This window comes from Xyrauchen texanus, chromosome 40 (assembly GCF_025860055.1).
Source record: "Xyrauchen texanus isolate HMW12.3.18 chromosome 40, RBS_HiC_50CHRs, whole genome shotgun sequence".
In the NCBI taxonomy this organism is placed as follows: domain Eukaryota; kingdom Metazoa; phylum Chordata; class Actinopteri; order Cypriniformes; family Catostomidae; genus Xyrauchen; species Xyrauchen texanus.
This window is the reverse complement of record NC_068315.1, coordinates 29360897-29387449: the sequence shown is the minus strand read 5'-3', so window position 1 is coordinate 29387449 and position 26553 is coordinate 29360897. Positions and strand designations below refer to the sequence as shown.

Genomic DNA, 26553 nt, shown 5'->3' with positions numbered 1-26553 from the left:
AGAATTGGTGCTGTTTTGAAGGCAAATGTTGTCATATAAAAGATTGATTTAGCTTTTTTATTTTTACTGCACTTAGTATGACACTAATTGATAAATGAAAAATATTTATGCCATTATTTTTTAAGACTTCCTCACTAAGTGCCTAAAACTTTTTTCACAGTACTGTATTTTATTATTTTTACCTTTATAAAAAAAAAATGTATCTTGATATTTTTCATCATTTTGATGATATTCATTAAATACCTTATTATGTGTGTGTTCTTATATGGCTTCAATCAATTATACAACCTTTGCTGACAAATACTTAATGGTACCACACTTAATGGTAGAAGCAAGAAATAATGATATTGATAAACAATATTAATAAAACAAAGTAATAAACAGTAATATTTGCCAAAATGTAATTTATTTATTTATTTGTTTTGTCATACTGAGAATTCTGTGAACAAGTTTGAGTGGTTATGCAAGAGAATAGTTAATTAGATTTTTGAATTCATTTCAATCATTTGAAACGGATCAAACTTCCAGTGCCTACTCTTAGGACAATTAGAAAACGTAATAGCCAAATACAAAGCACATTGAAATCACTGCGATAATCACAATGTTGCTTTTATTTTGTCTCCAAAATGATTGTTTATGCATTTTTGTAAGGATGAATAAATGATGGCACTTTAACTGAAATGTGCCATGTTTACAAAGTGACTCGCTCTTTCTAAATGAGTTGGAAGTCACAATGGGCTTTCTTTTTTTGGGGGGGGGGGGGTCCGTACAATGCAAGTGAATGGTGGCCAGAAATTTGAAGCTCCAAAAAGGACTTAAAGGCAACATAAAAGTAATCGATACAACTCTGGTGGTTAAAGCCACGTATTATAAAGCAATGTGATAGGTGTGTGAGAGAAACAGATCAATATATATGTTCACAACGAATGCAAATGGACCATAAAGTGGAGATTGATAGAAAAAATTTGACTTTAATATTGATCTGTTTCTCACCCACACCTATCATATGGCTTCTGCAGACATGGATTTAACCACTGGAGTTGTATGGATTACTTTTATGCTGCCCTCTTTTGCTTTTTGGAGCTTCAAAGTTCTGTACACAATTCACTAGAATTGTGTGGACCTACAGAGCTGAGACATTCTTCTAAAAATGTTTGTGTTCTACAGAAGAAAGACAGTCAAACACATCTGGAGGGTGAGGAAATGATGAGAGAATTTTCATATCGGGGTGAACTATCCCTTCAAAAGTTGCAATGCAATTGGCTGAAATGATCATCTCTCATTTAATGTAAACTGTAGAGAAGATATTGCTAAATTAAAAAAATTATAAAAACACTTTTAAAGATGCAACAACAGATGCAGTGGATACAACCAATTTCAGAGTAGAAACACACACACACATATATATATATATAGCTGCGTTTCCACTCAATTATTTTTATGTATATTTTATTAGCATGAATTAAAATGTGCTTTAAATGGATGAAAACGTCTTATTTGCTCAAACGATGGTGTATATGACAATTTGTAAAATGCGATGGCAACGCGCCCATTGGATGGTATAGGTGTGCGAGAGCTTGACGTGATTGGCTCAACGAAAGGCCCCACCATGGCACACAATTCTTCAAACGTAGCTCTAGTTAAACGAAATTGCTTCACCCACAGTTCGTCGTTAAAGTGGGACCTCAAAATCTACCTGAACTCCTAGGTTATATGGAGGCTGTCGGCGAATGAAAACAGCCATTTGAGCCCTCATTGTGTGAGACATTTCACTTATTCTGCGACATCTCCTGGCAGCATTTAATATCATAATGTACAATTGCTTTATTACAGCAAATACAACTCTCCCCGAAGCAAAGAGGTCATTCAGCTGCTCCATGACAAAAAGGGGGGCTACCTCAAGATAATGTGCATTTACAGTTCATGGAAACTTTAGTCAAATTTTCAGAAATAGGCAAATGCCTATGTTAAAAATGCCAAATAATGCCCTTTTTTCACTTTAGTACATGACACTCATGATTCTGGGCCAGTGTGACTCAAAATGATGCAGTGGGTCACAAAAATATTTCACAAACAATTCAAATAGATTTTATATATTCAATACTTGATATAACCCAGCCCTTGAGTCAACCTCACAGTGTTCAATATATTCAATGCCACAGGGGGACAGATTTTGCTTCGGAAATATCGTAAAGAACACTCTGCAGATTATGTCCCCAGCTCTTGTCCACCTGACACTTGGAAGAGCGGAAATTAAGGGCTTTTCTGTCTAATTGCCGCCACCTCCACTCCTGCCCAATTCATACTAGCCACTGTGCTCTGTAATTCTTGTTGACCACAGGATCAATACAGCAGAATGAAGCTGAAATGGAATCTGGCGCATGTGGATGCAGGAATTGTATTGTTTTACTTTGTATTTGTTGCTCAGTTTTAAAAGAATAGTTCACCCAAAAATGAAAATCCCATAATTTTTTTGGTGAGCTGCACAGATATGGTCTGTGCAAAAATATATAAATAAATAAATATATAAATAAGTAAAAAAAATCAAAATAAAATAAGATATAAGAAGAAAAATATCAGCACATGGGTTTGGAATCGGCGAGGGCTGGTAAAAATAGACAAATTAGTATTTTTGTTGAATTATACCTTTAACTGAGACACTTTCGAAAGCATCCAATATGCAAAAAAAAAAAACAGAATCTATAGCTAAAGTGAAAGTTATTCCCCAAAGAGTAATACTAATTGGAAGAGTGTTGCTATTTTATGGAGTTTTTAATGAAAGGTTTATGGTTGAAGCCAGAGGCAGCAGGTGTGTTATTATATGTTTTTGGGCAGATGGCTGTTCAGCTCATGAGAACCAGATAGTTATTTTCATCTCTTTTTTTCCCTATTTCAAAGTTTTATGAGTGCGTTGGCATCAAATCCTTCTTTTGAAACCCACCATATTGAAGCTTTTCCAAACTGAAAACACACCCCAATATGTTGCAATTGCAATTTCACACACATTGATGAGTGCCTTGATACAGTGTGCCATAAAACTTTGAATAGTACCAGGTGAGTTTTGAACTTAATGTGAAGAAAAGAAGCCAAAGAAAGGCTATTATTTGTCATTTCTTGATGTGTATTTACAGAAGTGCTCAGATCAGAGACACTGCACCTTCAGTGCTTTTTATTTATGATGTTTATGTATGCTTGTTTAAGACAATCCAGGGCCTATTTTAAGAGTGCTATTGCTTAGCGCAATGCTATGCGGTTAGTCATACGTGAAAAGTCTATGGGCATTGCTATGAATCGTTGGTATATTCTTGCAAGCATGCACTAAGTCTAGGCACAGTTGGGTTTGGTGAAATTGCAAACGCATGCCGGTGCAAAAAACAGAGAGGACCTCAGAACCTTCAAATGAAACGAAAATATAATCAAAATAATGATGTGGTAATGAATGAATGAATAAATAAATAAATAAATACAAATTCAGACATTTTACGCTCTCCAACTTTTCAACCGGCCTCTTTAGCAGTGACTTAAAAATCACTCTATGACAGCTGGCTCTCAAACAGTGGAGATGATAGTGGACTTTAAAAGGAACACCCCAACATTGACCCCACTCACCATTCTGAACAGCACTGTGGCAGCTGTGAAGTCATGCAGGTTCCTGGGATCTTCCATCTCACAGGACCTGAAGTGGGAGACTCACATTGACTCCATTGTGAAAAAGGCCCAGCAGAGGTTGTACTTCCTTTGCTAGTTGAGGAAGTTCATCCTGCCATAGGCACGGCTGATACAGTTCTACTTTGCAGTCATTGAGTCTGTCTTCTGCACTTCTATAACTGTCTGGTTTGGTTCAGCTACCAAGTCAGACATCAGAAGATTTCAAAAGATAGTTTGGACTGCTGAGAGGATTATTAGTAGTCCCCTACCCACCCTGCTAGAACTGTACACATCCAGAGTGATGAAAAGGGCAGATAAAATCGATCTTGACCCCATTCATTCAGCACACTTCCTCTTCCAACTGTTCTTTTCTGGCTGGCGCTAATGTTTTCCCTCAGGCCATCCACCTCATGAACATTTAAAACTGCCACCAAATACATTCCTTTGGTCAATACAACCAAGTGCAATGTTAAATACATCCGTTCCTACCTCTTCTTCAAGACATTGCATCACCTGCACAAAGCTGTTTATCTGTATAGAAAATATTCTAACAACATTATTGCACTTTTATATTTCTCATTTTTTATCTGTTATAAGTTTTTCTTTTGGTCACTATACGTATATATGTTTAAATGTGTATGTTTGTATATGCGTTGCATTCTCTTGCACTGGAAGCTTATGTCGCCATGACAAATTCCTTGTGTGTAAGCATACTTGGCAATAAAGCTCATTTTGATTCTGATTCTAACTACAGGTGCATAAATTCCCATACAAATTAGATCATAAATGCAATTGTAAAGATAGCCTAAATAATAATAAATATAGCTGCAAGCAGCAATACAGCCAATTATCGGCAGCATGAGCAGCGAAAAAGCATCGTGACACATTTTAAGTTAGAATTCTGATGAATGCTGTGGGAGTTAAAGATAAAAAAAAAAAAAAAAAAACTTCTATGACCATTTTTCTCAAGATTAGAGCCACTTTCATATTGTTCCCTGTTATAGCACCACAAATCCCTACAATGTTTTCTGTGTGTTCTCACGTTGAGCCCTTATATAAGTGTGTTAAGTTTGGTTAAAATATCTAATTTCACTTAAGAGTTATATCAATTTATGTAAAAGCAGAGACCACTTTTAAAAATCATTGGCCTGTTTTTGGCAGTTACGAGCAAAATTTTGCCCTGTTCGCTTATATATTAAGAAATGTACTAATGACGCTTCTTATTTTGGTGGTTTCGTTCCGACTGGACGAACGGCTTTGAAACTATTAGTAAAGTAGTTTTGGAACTATTTTCAAAGTGGCAACAGGCCTTTAGGTGAATCATAGCAAATATTGTATCGTGGTGCTTGGCAAAGTCCTCCCAAACTTATCGAGACCAGTCCTGTGAAAATAGACCAATGCCACTAAAAGTTAGAAGCTCACAAATTAAAAAACAAACAAATAATAATAAAATTTCCACCACTAGGTGGTGCCGGACACAAACTCCTCAGGCATCTTCAGAGCATGGTCCTAATGACATATACAAAGTTTCGTGGCAGGGCATGACCCCTAATAAAACCGCTACAACAGTGTTTGTCAGGGACATCATTTCCACTATATTTTCAGAGTTTGGACATGAACTGTATTACCACCTGCTGGTGGAATCTCATAACTTCAAATGCAGGAACTGATTTTGACTTTGCGTTGAGATTAGACATGCTTTTCAAACGTCTAAGTCCAAATAGCAAATTGCACTTGGCGCCACTACATTAACATTCAATACACCCACAGTTTGCGCGCATACACCCATAGATACATGCACCCATAGATAGCACAAACAAGAGACTAAGACACTAAGAATTAGCGCTCTGGAGAAATTGGCTCTGTGTGTTGTGTTGTGCTTTACACAGTCAAGAAAACAGTGCCCTTCAAGTCCCCTGATGAAAAAAAAAAAACAACAGCTTAATCCAGTCTAAGCTGGTCTATTGGCTTGTTTTATAGGGTTTTGGGAAGTTTTCAGCTTTTCAGACAGTGAAACCAGCTGAAAACATCTAAACCAACTGGATACCTGCTGAAAACCAACTAAGACTGGCTTTAACCTGCTAAGACAATAAACCGGCTTTGGCTGGTTAAATGATGCATTATATGTACTATATTAGAGTCACAGAAATGTTATGTTTCTAAATGTTTATACTGTGCCTGTTTTCTCAGAAGTTCCATCACAACAGTTTATATTGAGATCCTGCCACCCAACAACCAGAGTCCTCCCCGTTTCCCTCAGCTCATATACAGCCTGGAGATCAGTGAAGCTATGAGGACTGGAGCCACACTGCTCAACATACAGGTGACTTACCCGTCCTCTCGACACCACCTGAGTTTCAGCACCTTGCACTGTTCAAATTAGGATCTCTATAATGTTTGAACAAAAAGGGGGAATTCACTTATGAATTCCCTAATAAACTGCACACACTTATAGCATTGTTTATTTGCACATGCTGTTTGCATTGATTTAGCATCCAGGTTCACCCCAAAGTAATTACACGTATCACGTTCAATCGTGTCACTGTGTCGGCTATATTTTTACTTTGTGAATGTTGATTTACACGTGGTTTTCAAAGAAATCAGCCTATGAATGGCTCATTTTAATTGTCTCTGCAAATCAAGCAGGGTTAAGAGAAAGTATTTTAACATTCTTCAGCTTTAAACTGTTTATGATCTGCTTTCCTTGGATTGTGATCCAGCACAACATTAATTGCAACTAGCAAAGAGTTTTTTGATTTTTGTGAATAAAGCACATTTTATAAGTCTAGGGGTGTTATGTAATTGAGTAAAAATACTTAAGTATTATACTTAAGTATTTTTTTTTTTGGGGGGGGGGGGTTGTACTTTACTCGAATGCAATTTAAAAAATAATACTTGTACTTTTACTTAATTACATTTACAAAAACAATACTTTTTTATTCCTTACAATTTTATTTAAACTTGAAAAGTACTCACTACATTTTTGCAGATAATTTTATTTCGTCTTACTGGACTGAAGTCGCCTTTTCTCTACATCTGACAAACGACAGACAAAGGTCATCAGTCATTTCAAATGAAGTGTCGCGCGGCGACTGTATGGAGTTCTGACCATCTGCAGAGGTGGAATTTCATATCTGATTTTAGATTTGGATACATTTAAATATTTGTGCTATTAAGACCGTATGTGACCATTCAAAAGAATGTGATGTATTCATTCAAAACTATGAGCAAGAAGTGAGAAACACTGATGGTTTTGTCCTAAACTTTATTCGAAACGCCTGTTACTGCTACAGATTAGACAGTTATGAAGTCAAAATGTATCATACTCCATTTTTGCTGAATTTTTATTGTTATTGTTAGGCAACTATTCATTATAATAATAACTATAAAACCAGCAATAATGATGTTAATAATGATTATAAAATAAAAGGAATTTTTGTCAATATTAATTATGAATTTTATTGAATTCATCCATCTGCTCAACAGCAAGGTTTGTAGCAAACCTCAGAAAACAGTTCACAAATCCAACAACACAACTAACTTTCTTCAAAGATTATTTTTAATTTGTGACAGGGCGGACGGCGGGGCTGGGTCATGATTTTACACACCCGGTCCCTTAGGCTAATCAAGCCTTAGAGAGGGATAAAGGCCGACTGCAGACGATGGTGCGACAGAGAGAGAGAGAATGTTTATGGGCAGCAGACCGTCGTGTGTGTGTGTGTGTGTGTGTGTGTGTTTGTCTCTTTTGGTTTATTTCTTCATTAAACTATTATTTATATTGTTAAGCTCTGACATCATCACTGACATTTGTGAATGCCTTCTCCCATGCAACAAACATTGCGTGACTGTGGCCATGTTTTTGCAAAACGTGTGATGCTTTTTTATGTGATTCATTCATTCATTCATTCATTCATTCATTTATGTGATTCATTACACGTCTCAGGGCGAGTGTCCACTGTGTGGCGTGAAATGCGAGTGAAACGTTCTCTCTAACAGATGAGGTTTTTAAGGTTAATGTTCTATCAGGATTTAAATGACCAAAACCTTCCTCCCTACCCTAAACCTTAAACTGATAGTGTCATAAAAAGCAAATGTGAGCTGAAAAATTAGTCATGACTCATATCCCAGTCCTTTGTATCGCATATTCAACACTATCAGTTGAGCTTCCATGCAATTTGATTACACTTAAACAAGCTTGTAAATGTAGTTGGTTATGAAATGCAAACGTTGAAATGAGTCATGTGCTATAGTAAAAGGGTTTATATGTCATAAGATAGCACTGTGTGAAGAACAGAACAAGTAAGTGTTTATGAACTGATAATCTGCCGTTTTACATGTGATTTGAGTGAAAGGGATAAATGTCATTGTTGTTTTAGCGCCTCTAGTGTTCACTCCATCAGGAAATTGCTGTATTACGTGCTGTTCAATAGAATAGGCCACATAAAAATTATTTTGCAAACTTTTAGTTATTGTAACATGATTATTTGACCATGTTGTGAATGCAACATCCTCTGTCACACAATCTCCACTCACAACTTAAATACGATTTAATGTGAATACTTTTATTACTTCAACTCAAGAATGCTTTTGGCTAGATACTTGGACTTTTAATTGAGTTACATTTTCAGCCAGTATCCATAATGTAACTCAAGTATACTTTCTGAGTACTTTTTACACCCCTCCATAAGTGTCCTTTAAATTGACAATTTGTGCACTGAAAGTAAGGACATTGATTTAAATGGATAGTTCTCATAAAAATAAAAAATCTCTCTTCATTTACTAAACCTCATGCCATCCCAGATGTGTATGATTTTCTTTTGCTTAACTCACATGAAGAGTTTTTGAAAAATATTTCAGCTCTGTAGGTCTATACAATGCAAGTGAATGGTGGCCAGAACTTTGAAGGTCAAAAAAAACAAAACACAAAAAGTCTGCAAAAAAGTCATCCATACAACTCCGGTGGTTTAATCTATGTTGAAATCATGATTTCCAAGGAGACTGCTGTCAAGATTTACATTTTGGTCTGTTCTCACCCTAAACCAACTGGATTGCTTCAGAAGACATGGATTAAACCACTGGAGACATTTGGCTACTATGATATTTATATGATATTTGGACCTTCAGAGATCTGGTCACCATTCACTTGCATTGCATGAAATCCTCATATGTGTTCTGCAGAAGAATGAAAGTCACACATCTGGGATGCATGAGGGCGAGTAAATGACTAGAGAATCACTTATTCTTCTGTGTTACCAGTATAAGCACTGAAGTGTCTTTGCATGCTAGGATTTATTACTGTCCAAAGTTCAGACAAAGTAAATATATATTTTGTGTTTTGCTGTCTGAGATTTCCTGATTTGATGAAAGATTTGAGGCTGGAGGAGCGTCAAGCGGAGTATGTCTGAATGTAATTGAATTAGTGTAACACAAAAATGCTGTCTGTCATTTGCAGGCAACAGACCGTGAAAGAGATCCCATCACATACTCCATCCTGAGCGGAGATCCAGACAACATCTTTGAAGTCTCCCAAAAGTAAGCTCAGTTTGAACAGCAAGTGCACAGCTGCTCTTCAAAAATCCATACAATTTTGTGTTTGACTGAGATGTTTTAATTGTGATGTAGACACAGATATTGTCTTTATTTTGCTTTTTTCCCCTCTGTATATGCAGTGCAGTCCAAAAATCTGAAAATGGAGATTATTTGCTTTTTCAATTAAACCAAGAAATAAACAGAATTTTTTAAAAGAAAAGTAATGGCAATCAATGAAGAAGAAATATTTAATATTCTCTATTATTTCTAGGTCACTAATCATATCTAAGTAAATATGCAGCTTCAACCATGTTAGCCTCTGTGTACAAAAAAGGTCAGTTTTCCTTGCATACCTAATATACCAAGGGGTGGCATACCAAATGTAATGAGGTAGAAATTCATTCTAATCTTTTTTTTGTTTGTTTTTTTTCCAGTTCAGCTTTTCGCTTAAATTGTTACGCTGACAATAATAGTTGGTATGAAAACAGTTTTCAATTTGGACCCCACTGTATATGTGTGAGTGAGAAATGGTAACACATTAATATTCCATTTGTTAAGGGTTTATTAGTGGGTTCATTAAAGGAAAGATTCAGCCAAAAATGTTTTACTTTTAATTGACTATTTTACAATTCTAGTGGTCAAAAGTTTACATACTGTACACGAAGTTACCTGTGCCTTGAAGCAGCTTGGAAAATTCCAGAAAATTATATCAAGCCTTTAGACAGTTAGCCAATTAGTTTCTGATAGGAGGTGTGCTGAATTGTAGGTGTACCTGAGGATGTATTTTAAGGCCTACCTTCAAACTCAGTGCCTCTCTGCTTGACATCATGGAAAAATCTAAATAAATCAGCCAAGACCTCAGAAAAAAATTGTGGACCTCCACATGGCTTGTTCATCCTTGGGAGAGACTTTCAAATGCCTGAAGGTACCACGTTCATAAACCAATAGTATGCAAGTATAAACACCATGGGACCACATGGCCATTATACCACTCAGCATCATGTTGTGGGGGTGCTTTGCTGCAGGAGGAACTGATGCACTTCACAAAATAGATGGCATCATGAGGAAGGAAAATGTTGTGGATATATTGAAGCAACATCTCAAGACATCAGCCAGAGTGTTAAAGCTCGCCACAAATGGGTCTTCCAAATGGACAATGACCCCAAGCATACCTCCAAAGTTGTGGCAAAATGGCTTAAGGACAACAAAGTCAAAGTAGCAATTCAGTAGCCATCACAAAGCCTAGAACTGAAAAAGTATGTGTGAGCAAGGAGGCCTACTAACCTGACACCAGTTCTGTCTGGAGGAATGGGCCAAAATTCCAGCAACGTATTGTGAGAAGCTTGAGGAAGGCTACCCAAAACATTTGACCCAAGTTAAACAATTTAAAGGCAATTACCAAATACTAACAAAGTGTATTTAAACTTCTGACCCACTGGGAATGTGATGAAAGGAATAAAAGCTGAAATAATTCTCTCTACTATTATTCTGACATTTCACATTATTAAAGTATTGATCCTAACTGACCTAAGACAGGGAATGTTTTCTACGATTAAATGTCAGGAGTTGAATTTAAATGTATTTGGCTGAGGTGTATCTAAACTTCTGAGTTCTACTGTGTATATATATATAAAACGGTACGTATATACACAGAACAAGATGACAAAAATGAAATGTATTATATGCTTGGTAACAAAATTGAAAGATATGTTATCTATCTTTAAAATAATTAAATGAAGTGGATTTGCTTAAGTAGAGGGTTGCAAAAATGAGAACACCCATGAGTAAATTCAGTTGTGCAATGTTTTAGTACTTAGAAAGTCAGTAAGCACAGTGTGTCTTGAAGAAGTAACTTTGGCTTCCCACAGCTTTTGCCAGCTCTGAGGCATGTGCAACATTTCACTAATCTGGTCATATGTCCATCCGTTTTGAATTTCTGTGTCACTTTTCCTACTGTGTTTTGACCCGGTAACAGTGTTTTGCTAATACTCTTGAACCCTTGTCTTCTTTTGTGCAATTAAATCATTTTCTTTCTTCATTTACTTGACCGTTCTCTCATGTGGTCCATTTGTTGTCTGCATTGAGTCTGAGCATGATTCAATGGTATAAGTAACACTTTAACCAACTGTCTATTTGAGTGTGATGATTCAAAAGAATAATTTGCTAATCAGTGTTTTATTTGTAAAGAGAATGAGCTGAATTTGTTACGTTTCAGAGGGGGTGTATTCTCTCTTTCTCTCTCTCTCTCTGTGTGTGTATATATATATATATGTGTGTGTGTGTGTGTGTGTGTGTGTGTGTGTGTGTGTGTGTGTGTGTGTGTGTGTGTATTCCTCTATTTCAAAAGCAGCTTAACACGTTTTCCCAATGGACTTTTTCAGCTTTGGTTTGTGGTGGAGGCAAAATATCACTTAAATGTTTTTAGAGCGAAACTTTAGGAATGTTTTATTTTATTCAACATTCAGTAAAGCAAGTAAACAACATTAGAGGTCTGTCTCTAACTCTAGGGCATTTCAGTCATTGCCCAAAGCAACACTTCTGATCCAATTCTTGAGTTCTCAAGGCAAGATATGCAAAAAAAAGCATGCAATTTTAATGAGCGGTTACTGTCCCTGCAAAAAAAAAAACTAATGATCAACTGGACAAATGTGGCTACAGTTCCTGGACTATCTGTGCTCGTTTCACACAGTTACGCCCCCCTTCCCCTCCTCTGCTCTTTTCCACAATGCCTTCTGCTCCCAACAGAGTTTCAAATAGAGCTATCTGTTAGATGGGACTGTGTAACTGTGGAGGCTAGGAAAGTGTGGCTGGAGGGTAATATGATAATATAAAGTATATGTATGTAAAAAAAAAAAAAAGTAATTCATGGAGGCAGAAAGTGTGGGGCTATCCTTTCATATAGTAAACAAAATGTAATTTAAAAATGGCATTATGTAAGAATTTTCAACAGATTTTCAATATTCTCTCTACTTCTCAATTCATCAATCAATCGCAATCAATTAGAAAGAAAATCACAAATAAGATATTTTATTTATTTCAGTCGATTCTCCTTGATGGCACTGAGATTAAAAAGGAGCTAATTGAGTTTTTAAGTTTTTTTTCTCCTAATAAAAATACCCCATAATCTCACTTTTCAGAAGAGATCTCAATAATGTCTCAGATTGTGCTCAGATTTGCCAAGATACCAAAGTGTGCAATCAAAAGTCTCACACTTGTCTTAAGATCAGGTCATTTGCAGCTTAGTTTCAATACATTTTGAGTTATGAAAGCAACAGTATGTTTTCGTCCTACAACAAAATCTTTTATCTCAAAAGATCAAAGGACATTTGATCCCTCATTAAATTGCCTCTTTAACATGGCATTTGTGAATCAACAAGCAATATATATATATATATATATATATATATATATATATATATATATTCCATCCACTGATTCCCTTTCAGTTATTCTGAAACCCCAGATATAAATGACATTTCCATTATCGTCTCGGTCTGGCATGGATTATGTTTGCAGCTGCTGCTTATAATAACAATCATAACTTTATTTTCTGCAATTATCATTACAGTTGAGATTATTCAATAGGGGGAATGATTCAGGTTGCATGCATGCTATTTGACGTGTACAGACGCTGCTCTCCTGTGAATGTGTGATGAATACACATGAGGTCCTCCGGAGCCTTGAAGATGCCGCTTTGCATTTCTTTATTTCATTTGGAGAACACATGACTGTCTGCTACGGGATTCATATATCCCACAGGATCTCCAATGTTTGCAGGGGGCATATTATGTTAAGACAGGATTGTTGTGGATGTTTGCCTGATTGCTAGACTCACAAACACAGTTTTTGACCATATGCATAAAGTCCACTTTGCATCTTAATCTGGCCAAGAACCACCAAGACAGACAGGAGAAGGTTGCTGATGAGCCTGCAAAGCAATACTGCAAAGCTTTCTTTGTGTTTTTATGGCATTTAGTAGTGGGTTTTACTAAAATAGTACAGAACTGGCTGTACAGAAAGCTTCACAGATATTTTCAGAATTGTGTGTTGACTTTCACAGACAGCTCGATAACAAAGTGGAATATAGAGTATAATTCTGTTTATAAAGATTTAGTTTACTTACTACTATGCATCTCAAACAACACTCTGAGTATCTTTCAAAGCTTTGATCCCACTGATCTGGAAAACGTATCTTCCTCAAAAGCCCTCATTTTTTTTTTCATCCGGAAACGTAAACACAATTTCATCTTGGCATACCATCTGGGGCTGAGTCCACATCTTTGCAAACATGAAATACTTTGTATTTGTCTATGATTTTCAGTTAAGTTTGGGAATAACAACAAATTCAGTAATGAGACACTGTAAATGTTAAACAAGTGTGCCATATTTACTGTTATTTAAGAAATCCTTGTTTTATAACTTTACTCTGAGACCACATCCACACTACATTTTAAGTCAAGAACAGATGGAGTTTTATACATTTATACTTTTCATTCGCACTACAACTGCATTTTCCTCCACTGAAAACCGAGACTTTCAAAAAATGCTATTTATTAGCATACTTTGTAATTTATGAAATACTTAGCAAGTATAAAAATTATGTTTTCAACTGAAAACATAGCCAGTGAATTTCAAGTTCAGCTCACGCTCCCATTCAGAATAAAAAAAATAAAAAATTGTCTTGTGTACTACAAATGTGGTCTCTGGTCTTTAGAGACCTCTTTACCTCATCCGTTTTTGGAGTTGTGCCCACACCACTTTATTATTCCTCAACTTATCTCTTAAAAATAGTGTAACACACACAAAAAAATAAATCTGGTTTAAGTACCAAAAGTGTATTGGGTTATTAGAGACCCTGTCACGACATCAGCTGTTCCTGTCCCCCTTGCTCCGTTACAAGATACTCTTCTCCAGCTCACTGAACTACAAATCCCAGCAGCACTCTCTTCATGATCACACACACCTGTTCATCATATATCCTTGGCTTGCAAAACACAACCCTAGCATTTCCTGGCCTGACGGGGAGATAATCAAGTGGTGTTTGAACTGCCTTTCTGAATGCATCTAACATATTAAACCAGTTAATCTACTGTCGACTAAGGTACAACCTCAAGAGCAGAATCCCCTCTTCCAAAAACCCCCCCCATCGCTCCTGTGATTGTTCCATCGAACTCCTTCCAGGTACACAGCCACCTAAAAGCCGGGTATACCCACTTTCCCTGCCTGAATCAAAGGCCATGGATGCCTATGTAGAAGAGGCTCTTCAGATGGGGTTTATTCAACCGTCTACATCTCCCAACTGGATTCTTCATCGTTGAAAAGATGGATGGTGGTCTCTGACCTTGTATCGACTATTGGGGCCTCAATGCAATCACCGTTAAATTCCCATATCCTCTTCCTCTAGTACCTACAGCCTTAGAACAGCTCAGTGAGGCTTGCATCTTCACCAAACTGGATTTGAGACATGCTTAAAACCTCATTCTTATCAAAGAGGGAGATGCATGGAATACTGCTTTCCTCACAACCACTGGTCATGATGAATACAGGGTCATACCGTATGGACTAGCCAATACCCCTTCAGTGTTTCCGGCTTTCATGAATGAGCTGTTCCGTGATCTTCTGAATCAGTGTGTAACCAAATCAAATCACTTTATTGTCACACTACCATGTACACAAGTGCAACAGTAGATGAAAGTCTTGTGTGCAGTTCCGAGCAACATAGCAGTCATGACAGCGACGAGACATACACCAATTACAATAAACAACATATTTACACAACACAATTTACATATCAAATGTACACATAATTACACAACACAATAATAATATACAATGTACAGTAAACAATACACACAATATAGAATACACATACAATAAAACAATAAATAAAGAGTATATAAAAAATATGTATTCAGTAGTTGTATTGAGGAGAATATAATTATGACAGTACAGTGTGAGATAATAGATTAATAAAGTGCAGTGCTGATATATTGATCGTGAGAGATCTGTCATGTAGATGGCTGGTGCGGGTGCTGATGCTGCATGCCTGCCTGATGGTAGCAGTGAGAGCAGCCCATGACTCGGGTGGCTGGAGTCTCTGATTATCCTCCGAGCTTTTTACACACCGCCTGTTTTATATGTTTATATGGAGGAAGGGAATCTTACCTCGTCGGAAGGATCGTGTTTCATCCGTAACAGAGACGGAGAGTGAACAACCTCTGTAGAGTTGGCCGCGAGTGCTCTCTCTGCGAGTGCGGTGTTATTGTCCTTGAAACAAGCATAAAATTGATTAAGTTCATCCGGGAGAGAGACAGCGGTGTTCACGGCGGAGTTTTTATTCACATTGTAGTCTGATGATGTTAATTCCTTGCCACATACTTCCAGAGTCGGTGGTGTTGAACTGTCCTTCAATTGTGTTCCTGTACTGGCGTTTGGCTGCCCTGATAATAATGTTACGCAGGGCATAACTGGCTTGTTTATGCTCCTATGCGTTCCCGGAATTAAAAGCGGATGTCCGCGCATTAAGTGCCGTGCGAACATCGCCGTTAACCCATGGTTTCTGGTTGGGGAAGATCCGTATTGTTTTGGTTGGCACAACGTCCTCTATGCACTTCCTGATGGAACACGTTACGCTATCAGCGTAAACCTCGCTGTCGTCATCAGAGGCGGACCGGAACATCTCCCTGTCTGCGTGATCAAAACAGTCTTGTAGTGCAGAGTCTGATTGGTCCGACCAGCACTGGATTGTTCTGAGGGTGGGTGCTTCCTGTTTCAGTTTCTGCCTGTAAGCGGGCAGAAGCAGAACGGAAGAGTGGTCTGATTTGCCAAATGGTGGGCGGGGGAGGGATTTGTAGCCATCCCGGAAAGAAGAATAGCAATGGTCCAAAACCCGGTCCCCTCATGTGTTGAAGTTATGTGTTGGTGGTATTATGGTGCTATTGTTTTAAAATTGGCTTTGTTGAAGTCCCCAGTAACAATGAACGTGGCCTCAGGGTGCGCGGTTCCCTGCTCATTTATGCTCCCATACATTTCCTTGAGTGCCCGGTCTGTGTCAGCTTGTGGGAGGATGTACATGGCAGCGATAATGACCGCTCTGAATTCCCTCGGTAGCCAGAATGGTCGATATAGAAGCATGAGATATTCCAGATCAGGAGAGCAGAAAGACTTGATGAAATGTACGTTCCTCTGATCACACCATGATTTGTTGATCATACAACATACACCACCACCTCTGCTTTTACCTGAGAGGTCTTTCGCTCTGTCCGCTCAGTGCACGGAGAAACCTGCCGGTTCGATGGCCGAGTCTGGAATCAACCAGGTTTCTGTAAGGCAGATAATGCAGCAATCCCTCGTCTCTCGTTGGAAAGAGATCCGCGCTCTCAGCTCGCAGAGGTTGTTGTCCAGAAATTGAACATTTGCCAGTAGTATACTGGGTAACGGGGGTTGATTTGCATGATGTCTCTGAGTACGCCGGCTCTTTTTCCCCTTTTCCTTCTGCGTTTCCGCGCCCGGGCAGCCCAGACAAAGGGCTCCGCTGGCGTGTTTGTAAACAGCAGGTTGGCATTGAGGAATTTGAAGTCCAGTTTTTGTGTGTAATTGCAGAACCAATGTCCAAAAGCGTTTGCTGTCAACAAACGCTTTTGGACAAGGCAGACAACATCCAAGACAAAAAAAAAAAAAATGTAAACAAAACAAACAATAAACTGCAGTGTTTTGTCTGAGCTCGCAACGCAGCAGCCATACTGTCCCAACAGTGGATTATTGGATGCACAGAAGCAACCAGGTCTGGGAGTCTGCACATGTACATCTCCAACAGGCAGTTCATTGTCAAAAGCTCCAAGCTAATCTTCATCACTGCCCATTCCCTACCCTACAATCTGGACAAAGAGTTTGGCTTTCTACTTAGGACCTACGCCTGGGGCTCCCTTGCAAAAATTATTCCATTCAAAATTATTTTTCAGATCACTCCTGTCAGTTATCGACTACAACTCCCTATTGTATTTCCACCACTTTCCATGTCTCCAAGCACTGATTTAGGCAGTGTTGTATGTAATGCAGCCTTTCTAAAATCTTGCTGATAATTATCGCAATAGAGCACAACAGTGTGGTTCCGGAAGTAAATACCCCATTTATTATTTCCATAGGGGTATTGATTATTAACAGTAACATGCTGTATAATACCAAGCAATAGAAAGTCCGATTTTTTGTTATCAATTTGTTTATTAACTTTAATGGAGAGTTGGTTTTCATGTTTATGAGACCTTACAGACATTACAATAGAAATTAAAATAAATAATTATTACAGTATTCAAATGAATGGCCAGCATCATCCAATCACTGCCAACCATGTTAAAATAAAATTTTGCATGAAACATTCTGAAACTATGTACTGCTTACCATTTTCCCATGTCTTTCAAACATGTTGAGTGGTGAACTTTTGACCAGATATTAGGAATATATGCACTATGGTTGCATAGGTAAGCAAAAGGATTCTCCCTTGTTTTTTTTTTTACATGAGTCGTCAAATGTTTAACCCTTTAATGACAGCCTAAAGTCTCCTGAAATCAGTCGGTTTAACTTAGTTATAGACTACAACTCCCTATCGTATTTCTACCGCTTTCCATGTCTCTTGCTTAAAACCGGTATCTCGATCTCCTGGCTCCACTCCCATCGAACCTCCACCTCCTCTGGATCTGGGTGGCGAGTTGGTTTACCATGAGAATATTCTCCTGGACTCTAAACGGAGAGGTCACCAAATCTACTACCTTGTGGACTGGAAGTGTTACGGCCCAGAAGAACGCTCTTGTGTGCTAGCTGACAAAATTATGGACCACTTCTTTAAAACAGAATTCTGTCGAAGCCACCCTCAACGTCCCCTGCCTGTATATGACTACAAGTTTGTCTAGCTTTTCATGGACCGTACCTCATCTGAGTCTTCATTACAGACCCATAGTATGCAAGAGTGTAATTTTTTTTGTTTTTTTTGTTTCTATCACAAGACAACTATTTTTGTTTATTAAAAGAGAACTATATTCAATTAAGTCACTGTTATTTGAATAGCACTTTTTAAAACACATTGTTTCAAAGCTTTTCCAAAAAATCATGCTTTAACCCTCTGGGGTCTGAGGGTCTTTTGGGCCCTGGAGAAGTTTTGACATGCCTTGACATTTCTGCTTTATTCAGTAGCTTAAAAACATATTAATGGCTAAAGTCTGATAAACACTGTATTCAGCACAAACTGGGCTACAATAATATGTGAGCAACATGTGTTTACATATTTGTATTTTTGAGAAAATAACGTTTATGCGTGGTTTTTGAAAAAACTAAAATTTTAAGTCATTGAAATAAGGCCATATAACACATCCAAACATTTGTCCACAATACTTTTGAGAACTTGTAGCCTAGAGTTTTTGCTACAAAATGATGTGAAAACCATCCTGATCACTCATTCATACAATAATTTAGTCGTTTAACTTTTGTAAGACACTTTTAGTGTTAGAAAGGTCATATGCGAGGAGTTGTGAACTATCATGAATATTTATGTAATTCACTCCTGAGGAGACAAAAGACCCTTCCCAAGGGCCTATCAATGAGGAATGTGACAGAGAGAGAATGAATGTAAGGTGACTTAATGATCATAATCAAGTTTTAAGTTAAAAGAAGTAATCTGACTATACATTTTCTTTACATAAAGACTTATTTTAAACGGTAGTGTAGGTCTAAAACTAAGTCTATTCTGCTCACCAAGACTGCATTTATTTGATCCAAAATACAGTAAAACAGTGATATTGTGAACTCTTTTTACAATTTAAAAGAACAGTTTTCTATTTTTAATATAATGTAAAATGCAATTTGTGATCAAAGCTGAATTTTCAGCATCATTACTGCAGACTTCAGTGTCACATGATCCTTCAGAAATCATTATAATATGCTGATTTTCTAATATGGGCATATTTAAAGTGCATTTGACTAATTTACACCTGAACACATATTTGCAAGCACAAGCTTTGTTGCACAAGGCAGCATAAACACTAGTTAAAATATAATCTAAACATTCATATTATTTTGATATCATATTACATATCATATTTATATCATACAGCATACAATTTAAATGCCTACTTTAGCCGAAACAGCATTTAAATGTAACTAAAAATTGCTTATTAGGAGTCATATTTCACATTTCAAAATCTGAATCCTGGCTGGCAAGTCTGGAAACATTCCCACTAGTAAAATATGTACATGTTTATATAAAATAGCATGTCGACTAATATGTAAGTAAAACTAAATGACTTATCCGAAATTGTATTCTCTGCTGGATCAATCAAAGAGTCCTGCTCTTCTTCAGAGGAAAATGTTAACTCTTGATCACTATCCAGGAGCTTCCTCACTTGTGTATAATGCTATCTTCCAAATGCGCAGAAAAGTGAATGAACTTGATTCTTTTAAGGCACAGTCGGGGGTGTTTGCTATTTGCATTGATTGCCTCAACACATTACCGTATGAATAGCGCCCTCTGCCCGTGGGTGTGATCACATTGGGTATAACTAGCTGAGCCAGGAGAAATTGTACATCGCTTTGTTTCATACAGATTACATTGCAGTAGAATATTTGTTTTAAATTTGAATTGTTTTATTTAAAAGTAGACGTTTTAAGATTTCTTTAGACATATGTTTCATGTTTGTGTGATAAGTATTCACGGAGTTTCAGTTCATTTTTGTGAAGTGTTTTCAGAAATATGCTCGCTGACACAAAAACTGCTGAAATCGCACCCTTTTTAATTTCTTTATTTTACAAAAGCACAAGGTTTTGTTGTTATTGTGAGTACACAAATAAAAGTAGACCCTTTATAGTCTCAAATGATGTCTTACACTTATCTGTATGCTCCAAAATGATGTATTTTATGTTGTAAAATCCAGCAAGATGCACCGGCATGTCCATGGACCCCAGAGGGTTAACAGAAAATGAAACTCTAACACAGAGCATGTGAGCGGAGCGGTGTATTGAGCAGAGTGGTGATAATTTCGCCTGAGCAGTGGGCGCCTTTTTGAAGATTCCGCTCACTCACGCCGCTCGCTCAACCAAGAATGTGCTTTGTGATATGCTGATTTGGGAATCTGCGAAATAAGCAATAGGCCTTAGGTTATGGAGCGCTTGTTTTAGTGAAGTTGTAAACCGTATAGCCTAAATAAATGCAAAGTATAAATCAAAGTTAAGAACGAGGAAATTTTATTTGAAGAGACTCTGAGAATTAGCAAATAGTCCTTTTGGAATCATACGTGTCACAATGCCAGAGAGCATGAGGATCTGCTACGCGATGGTAGTGCAGCAAAATGTGAGCTAGTAGGCCACACAACTATTTGATAATAAATGAATAGATAAGTAATGTACCTATCTTGTCATTTTGCCATCATGTCAGTGCAGCTGCCAGCTAGATGCAGGCCCTGTTCAGTGGGGTTGCGAATGTTAGAGCACCCTCAATTGAATATATAAGCTTAATAATACTGTATATTGGGAAAGTATTTTTCCTTGAATCCCAGCAAACACACACAAAAAATCCCTGCATCAAAACCAATAAACATGTTTGATCTTGCAGATCAGTGTGTTCTAATCTGCAGGTGCAGCATTCTGCTTTCATGCCTCCATTGTACAACTGAGCATTTGATTGGTAAAGATTTCCGCTCTCGCATAGAGTTGCTTTCGATTTATGATTTGGGATAAGGTGGCACATAACTGCTGGTCAATATCCCAAATGTTAAAAAAAATTCTCAGTCAGTGCAATTTGCGAATTAAAATTTTTTTTATTTGGTAAATCCATGTTTAAACCTTGCTATGTACTGTACATATAAAGAGTGCATGCACAAGACATGATCGTTTGATGCATATAAATCCAGATTAATTTTATGTTGCTTTTAAAATGTAAAGAAAAACAAAGGGGGCACATGGTATCTACTAATATAATATTTTTTATATAAATAACCACAGTCCTTTAGATTGCATATGATTCATACATATAAAATTGTAGTGAATATTAATAAAGCAACAACACTGAAAAAGAGAAAAACTTTCACAGCTCTTTTCTGGATAACTTAATAAACCCTTTTAAACTGAACACAAAATTAGGATGAGAAATGGCTCATTTTAATTCACAGACCCAATGTCTTATAGCATTAAATCAGAAATATTCATATTTACAGATCATAATGTTGCGTTCGTAATGAACATGATGAAAATAGCATAATAGAAGGTCACATAAGTACTGTGGAGCTAGACCATTGAAAGCTTTGTTGGTAGTTAACAAAATTTAATTAAATGAATTAATATGAAATTTAACAGGTAGCCAATGTAGCAATGATAAAATGGGGCTAATGTAATCATATGTCTTGGTTCTAGTCAGCACTTTGGCTGCAGCATTTTGAACTAATTGTAGATAATTTATTGAACTTGAAGGACATCCTTCCAGTAATGCATTACAATAATCTAGTCTTGAGCTCATGAGCACATGAATAATTTTTTTGGCACCAGCTACCATGACCATGTGTCGTAACTTAGCAATATTTCTGAGTTGGAAGAAACGCTGTTCTTCAAACATTGGAAATGTGATTTTCAAATGACTGATTTGTGTCAAATATAACACCTAATTTCTTCACTGTTGAAGATGATGTCACAGTACATCCATTGAGAGTCAAATTATAGTTTAGCAGCTTGTTTTTAAGGATTTTGGTCCAATAATTAGTACCTATGTTTCGTCATAATTGAGTAGGAGGAAAGTTCTGGCCATCCAATCTTTGATTTCATTGATATGCTAATTTGGAGATTTGTTAAATTTCATTGGGTTTTTAAGAAATGTAAATTTGGGAATTTTTTGCATAACAGTGGGAACTTATTCCACGATTCCTGATAATGTCTCCCAGGTAAAGCATATATAAGGAGAAAAGAGGCCCTAAAATTGATACACAGACAAAGTGGCAGCAGTTTGATAAAAGAAAAAAAATGACCAAAACCATGCTAATGCCAGTCCACAAATGCCAACATAATTCTCAAGGCTATCTAAGAGAATGTCATGATCTATGCTGTCGAAGGCAGCATTAAGATCTAAAAGCACTAGAAGGAAAAATACAGCCACATTCAGATGATAAGAGCAAGTCTTTTGTAACTCTGATAAGTGCAGTATTCTACATTGTGATAGAGCCTAAATCATGACAGAAATAATTCAGATGTACCATTCTCTGTAGAAATGAACATAGTTGGGAGGCACTACCTTGTTAGTATTTTTGACATAAACAGGAGATCTGAAATTGGTCTATTACTAGCCAATTCTCCATCAAGCTGTAGCTTTTTAATTAGCGGTTTGATAGCTGCCATTTAAAATTGTATTGCGGCATGTCCTAATGACAGTGAGGAGTTAATAATATTAGAGGTTCTGAGATTACAGGGAACACCTTTTTAATAGCTTAGTTGGTATTGGATCTAACATACATGTTGTTGCTTTTGATCTTCCGATAAGTTTTGTTTGCTCTTTATGATCTTTGATAGCAAAGAATTGAATTATCTCATGAGGAAATTTATGGGACACGGTTTTCTGAGGTGCTTTAGAAGACAATTGCATAATTCCAATTTTATTTCTGATGATTTAAATTTTATCAGTAAAGAAATTAAGTCATTACTGTTGTACTGCAATGTATATCAGCTTCATTGAGTGGGGAGAATCAATTGGAAATCCTAACAGAAACAGGAGAGTGGTTCGCTTTGATGAGCGATAATGTCACCGAGACATCACCCAAATGCCCTTTTGCCGGTGGCTCTACAGTTGAATCCAAAGAGTGTGTGTTGCTCACTGTACTACCCGCAACTGAAACAGTATCTACCAGCTTCTCGTTCTCAGTGACCTCCACTAGTTTTCGGGTGTGTATCTCTAACTCTTTAACCTTCTCTGTCGGCCTGACTTATTCCTTACATTTATCATAGGTAAATCCCTCACTGCTGATGGATGAAACGATTTGAATCATGTAACATGAAGTGCACATCACTGATGCCATGACTTACCGCATGTGTTTGTTGTTGTTTTGTGGTGGTGATTCAGGAGGGTTTGAGATCGATGTGAATCCCTCACGCAATTATTTGTTGTTGTTGTGGTAGTTCCTGATCAGCAGAGGTTTGAGACTGATACAATAATGCATGTAACACAGAGGAGAAAACAAATGCACACAGTCGAATCGAGATATGTATACAAGCGGAAAAAAATGAAAAAAAGAGGAAGGCATTGTAAAATGCATGCAGTTGAAAAAGCAGAAAAGCTGAAAAACCAATGTGCGCAGTAATATGGCAAAGATTAAGGATAAACAATGAACATAGAGGAATAAGCAATTCTAAGCAGGCTAGCAAGCGAAACAGGCAGTGAATCCAAAAAATATTATATCATGTTGACTTTCAATGCAGCAATGAATTGGCAACAATGGTGAATTATCAGCATTCCATATGCGTGCACACATACAGGACATGCAATTTCTTACCCAAGGTTGCACTGATGTTGCAGTGACTGATATGATTTACATTTGACATTGCCATTTGTCGAAGTAAACTATAGCAAGTGTAACACATGAACAGTATGATATGACTATTGTCATTTGGGTGTACTACTTAAACAATGTAAGTTGTGCATCAATTTAGACTCAATAAGTGCCTGAGAAAATACATACTGTATGTGTAACGTATATGTAGAACACACATGTGTTTTGTGTCATGTCAACATGTGATTGACAGCCAGTTACATCTCATGAAGATTCAGTTTGAAAATAAGGAATCCTGTTCTAGATTATTCCTGATTTATTGCATTGTCCCTTTAAGTTATGAAATTTACGTCATCAAAATATATCAAAATATATTTATTTGATTATTTTCTAAAAATGTGGAAAGTATTTTGAAAATGTTATTATTAATATACTATCTGTGCATTTTGTACATATTTGTTTGATAGATATAAGTGCCAGGTCTCTAAAGACCAGAATAGTACAATATGTAATATATAATATATTTTAGATAATCGTTTATCAGACATATCTAATAGTTATAAAAAAAATAAATAAAGGCTTTAACCATATGGCGTTTTGTTCATATTTATTTTTCCTGTTTAATTTTCTGACATAGAAACTATTTTTCTTGTAATTTGTCGATTATCAATGTATTTTGCACTGTTACTAAAGCCTAAATCATCCTCACTGTTATCAATTGGAAGAACTAACTGTGCACTTTTCTTGCCTTTTCCCCAAAACATTGGGGTTTTAAATGATGAGTTATTTATACATGAATGCAATTATATAATGGTAAACATTTCCCAACTAAATGAATAAATGCAATGATATAGTTTATGCCACTATCTCTAAAAAATTCCAATGAGAAAATGTATTAGTGCAATTACATTGTGGTATTGTTGTCATAAGGAAACATGGCAATGCTTCCATTGTGTTACAGCGCTGCCATATGACAGCATTTATATTTTCAGCATTTTCTGTAACTGTATTAGGTGAAGTTGATCAGTTAATGAAATATGTAATGATGAAATAAAAAAACATACATAATTGTGTTTAATAGAGCAATTTGTGGAGCACTTCTTCAGGTTTCTCCCCTCGAAGCATATGATTTATTTACAACTATGTATTAGGTTTTCACGTTTTCTTAAGGTGAGAATTTGAAAGAAAAGTCATTGTTGCCATATGGCAACACCGAACCATAATAACGTACCCAAAATGCACCTTTTTGGTAGAATATGCCACCAAAAGATGTTAAAAGAGTTACAACTCTTCAAAGTTCCCAAAAGCTGTGTGCATCATTCATCACGGTGAACTAATAATCCTTAATGAATGTCATTCATCAAATGCCATTAAATATATGCTAGCTTTAATGCTTTTAAGGTTTGTATTTTTTATATAATGTAGTACCACACTTCAAAATTAACGTGAGCCCTGTGCGGCCTCCAGACATTCTCAGCCCACAATTTGGTGTTTGGCTCCCTGACTCTTCCACGATTTCTCAATTCAATTTGCTCTACATTGTAAACAAATTCAAATGTATGGCCAAATGCATTGTGTACTACAACACTGTGACCAGACCACTAATGTCCCATCTCATCTGAATGGAGCACAAGATTTCTCTCATGGCTACTGTTGCCTGACAACAATTAATGCAATTCTAATCGTCCCTGAGCACATGCAAAATGTCCTCAGCCTTTCAAAGTGGCACAAGCCTTGCTAGGAATTTTACAGATGATGAATATATTGCCGGGCCATTTAATTCAGCAGCATTTAATTCCATCCGACCTATATTTGATGAACTAATTTCCATGGAGAATGATTCACTTTGTCTGAATTTTGGCCATGGCTTATTGTACGTATGACATTTTCCAATTGTGTTTTACCATTGAATGTGATGTGAATTTTAACACTTTTGCAACTTTTCACTCATGATTGCCCTCTAGAACTGCTGGAAATTTAAAAGGATAGTTCATCCAAACATGTTAAGTCTGTTATTTACTCACCCTCATGTTGTACCAAACACCTATCTCTTAATGACTTGTTTCAAGGAACACAAAAGGAGAAATTGGAATAATATACTGGTCATCATTTCCCATAAAACCACAGTGAATGAGGACTGAAAAGTTCAAGCTTCAAAATGGATGCAAAAGTGCAATAAAAGTATCCAACATGTGTCAATATGATTTGTACACTGTATTCCAAATATTCTGAAGTCATTTGGTGACTTTGTGTGAGATGCAGACAAAAATTATGTTGATTTTCAATGATAATCTTCCCCAGGAGTGAGCTCTTAACTTGAGGACCGCTAAGACCGGTTCATTGAATGGATTGGAAAGGTCCAATTCAGTACGATTCATTCACATTGCTACTTCCGCTATTTTAAAATCACTCGGATTTTCAGTTAATAGCAATGTTTAGTCTGTTTGTCACACAAATCTATCATATGGCTTCCGAACACTTGAAGTATTGCACATGAATCAAAAGGACTACCTTTATGGTCCTTTTGCATCCTTCTCGCATCCAGTCCACATTCATGAAAATTGTGAAGAAAAGAGCGACCAGTACATTACTCCAAACATTTCTTTTGTGATCCACAGAAAAAAGATACTTATACGGTTTGGAACAACATGTAGGTGAGAAAATGAAGACATCATTTTCAATTTTGGGTGAACTATTCCTTTAAAACAGTTAGACCTTGGGCTCCGTTTTCAACATGGTCTTTGCTTGCAGGTCTGGGCTGTTGTTGCTGGCACAAACACTGGACAGAGAGGTCACGGATCACTTCACGCTAACCGTCACAGCCTCCGATGGCAAGCCAGATGGGGTAAGACTAGCCTGTTTTTTC

At 36.9% G+C, this 26553-nt stretch overlaps 1 protein-coding gene across 1 annotated transcript in view; it reads left to right on the top strand.

The window, feature by feature from the left end:
- pcdh15b (protocadherin-related 15b) overlaps window positions 1–26553 on the top strand; it is a 314409-nt gene that overhangs the window by 88743 nt on the left and 199113 nt on the right. The window contains exons 14-16 of the mRNA XM_052112379.1: window positions 5839–5971; window positions 9101–9180; window positions 26439–26532. Coding sequence (XP_051968339.1) covers window positions 5839–5971; window positions 9101–9180; window positions 26439–26532 — 307 coding nt within the window. The remainder of the gene's footprint in view (window positions 1–5838; window positions 5972–9100; window positions 9181–26438; window positions 26533–26553) is intronic.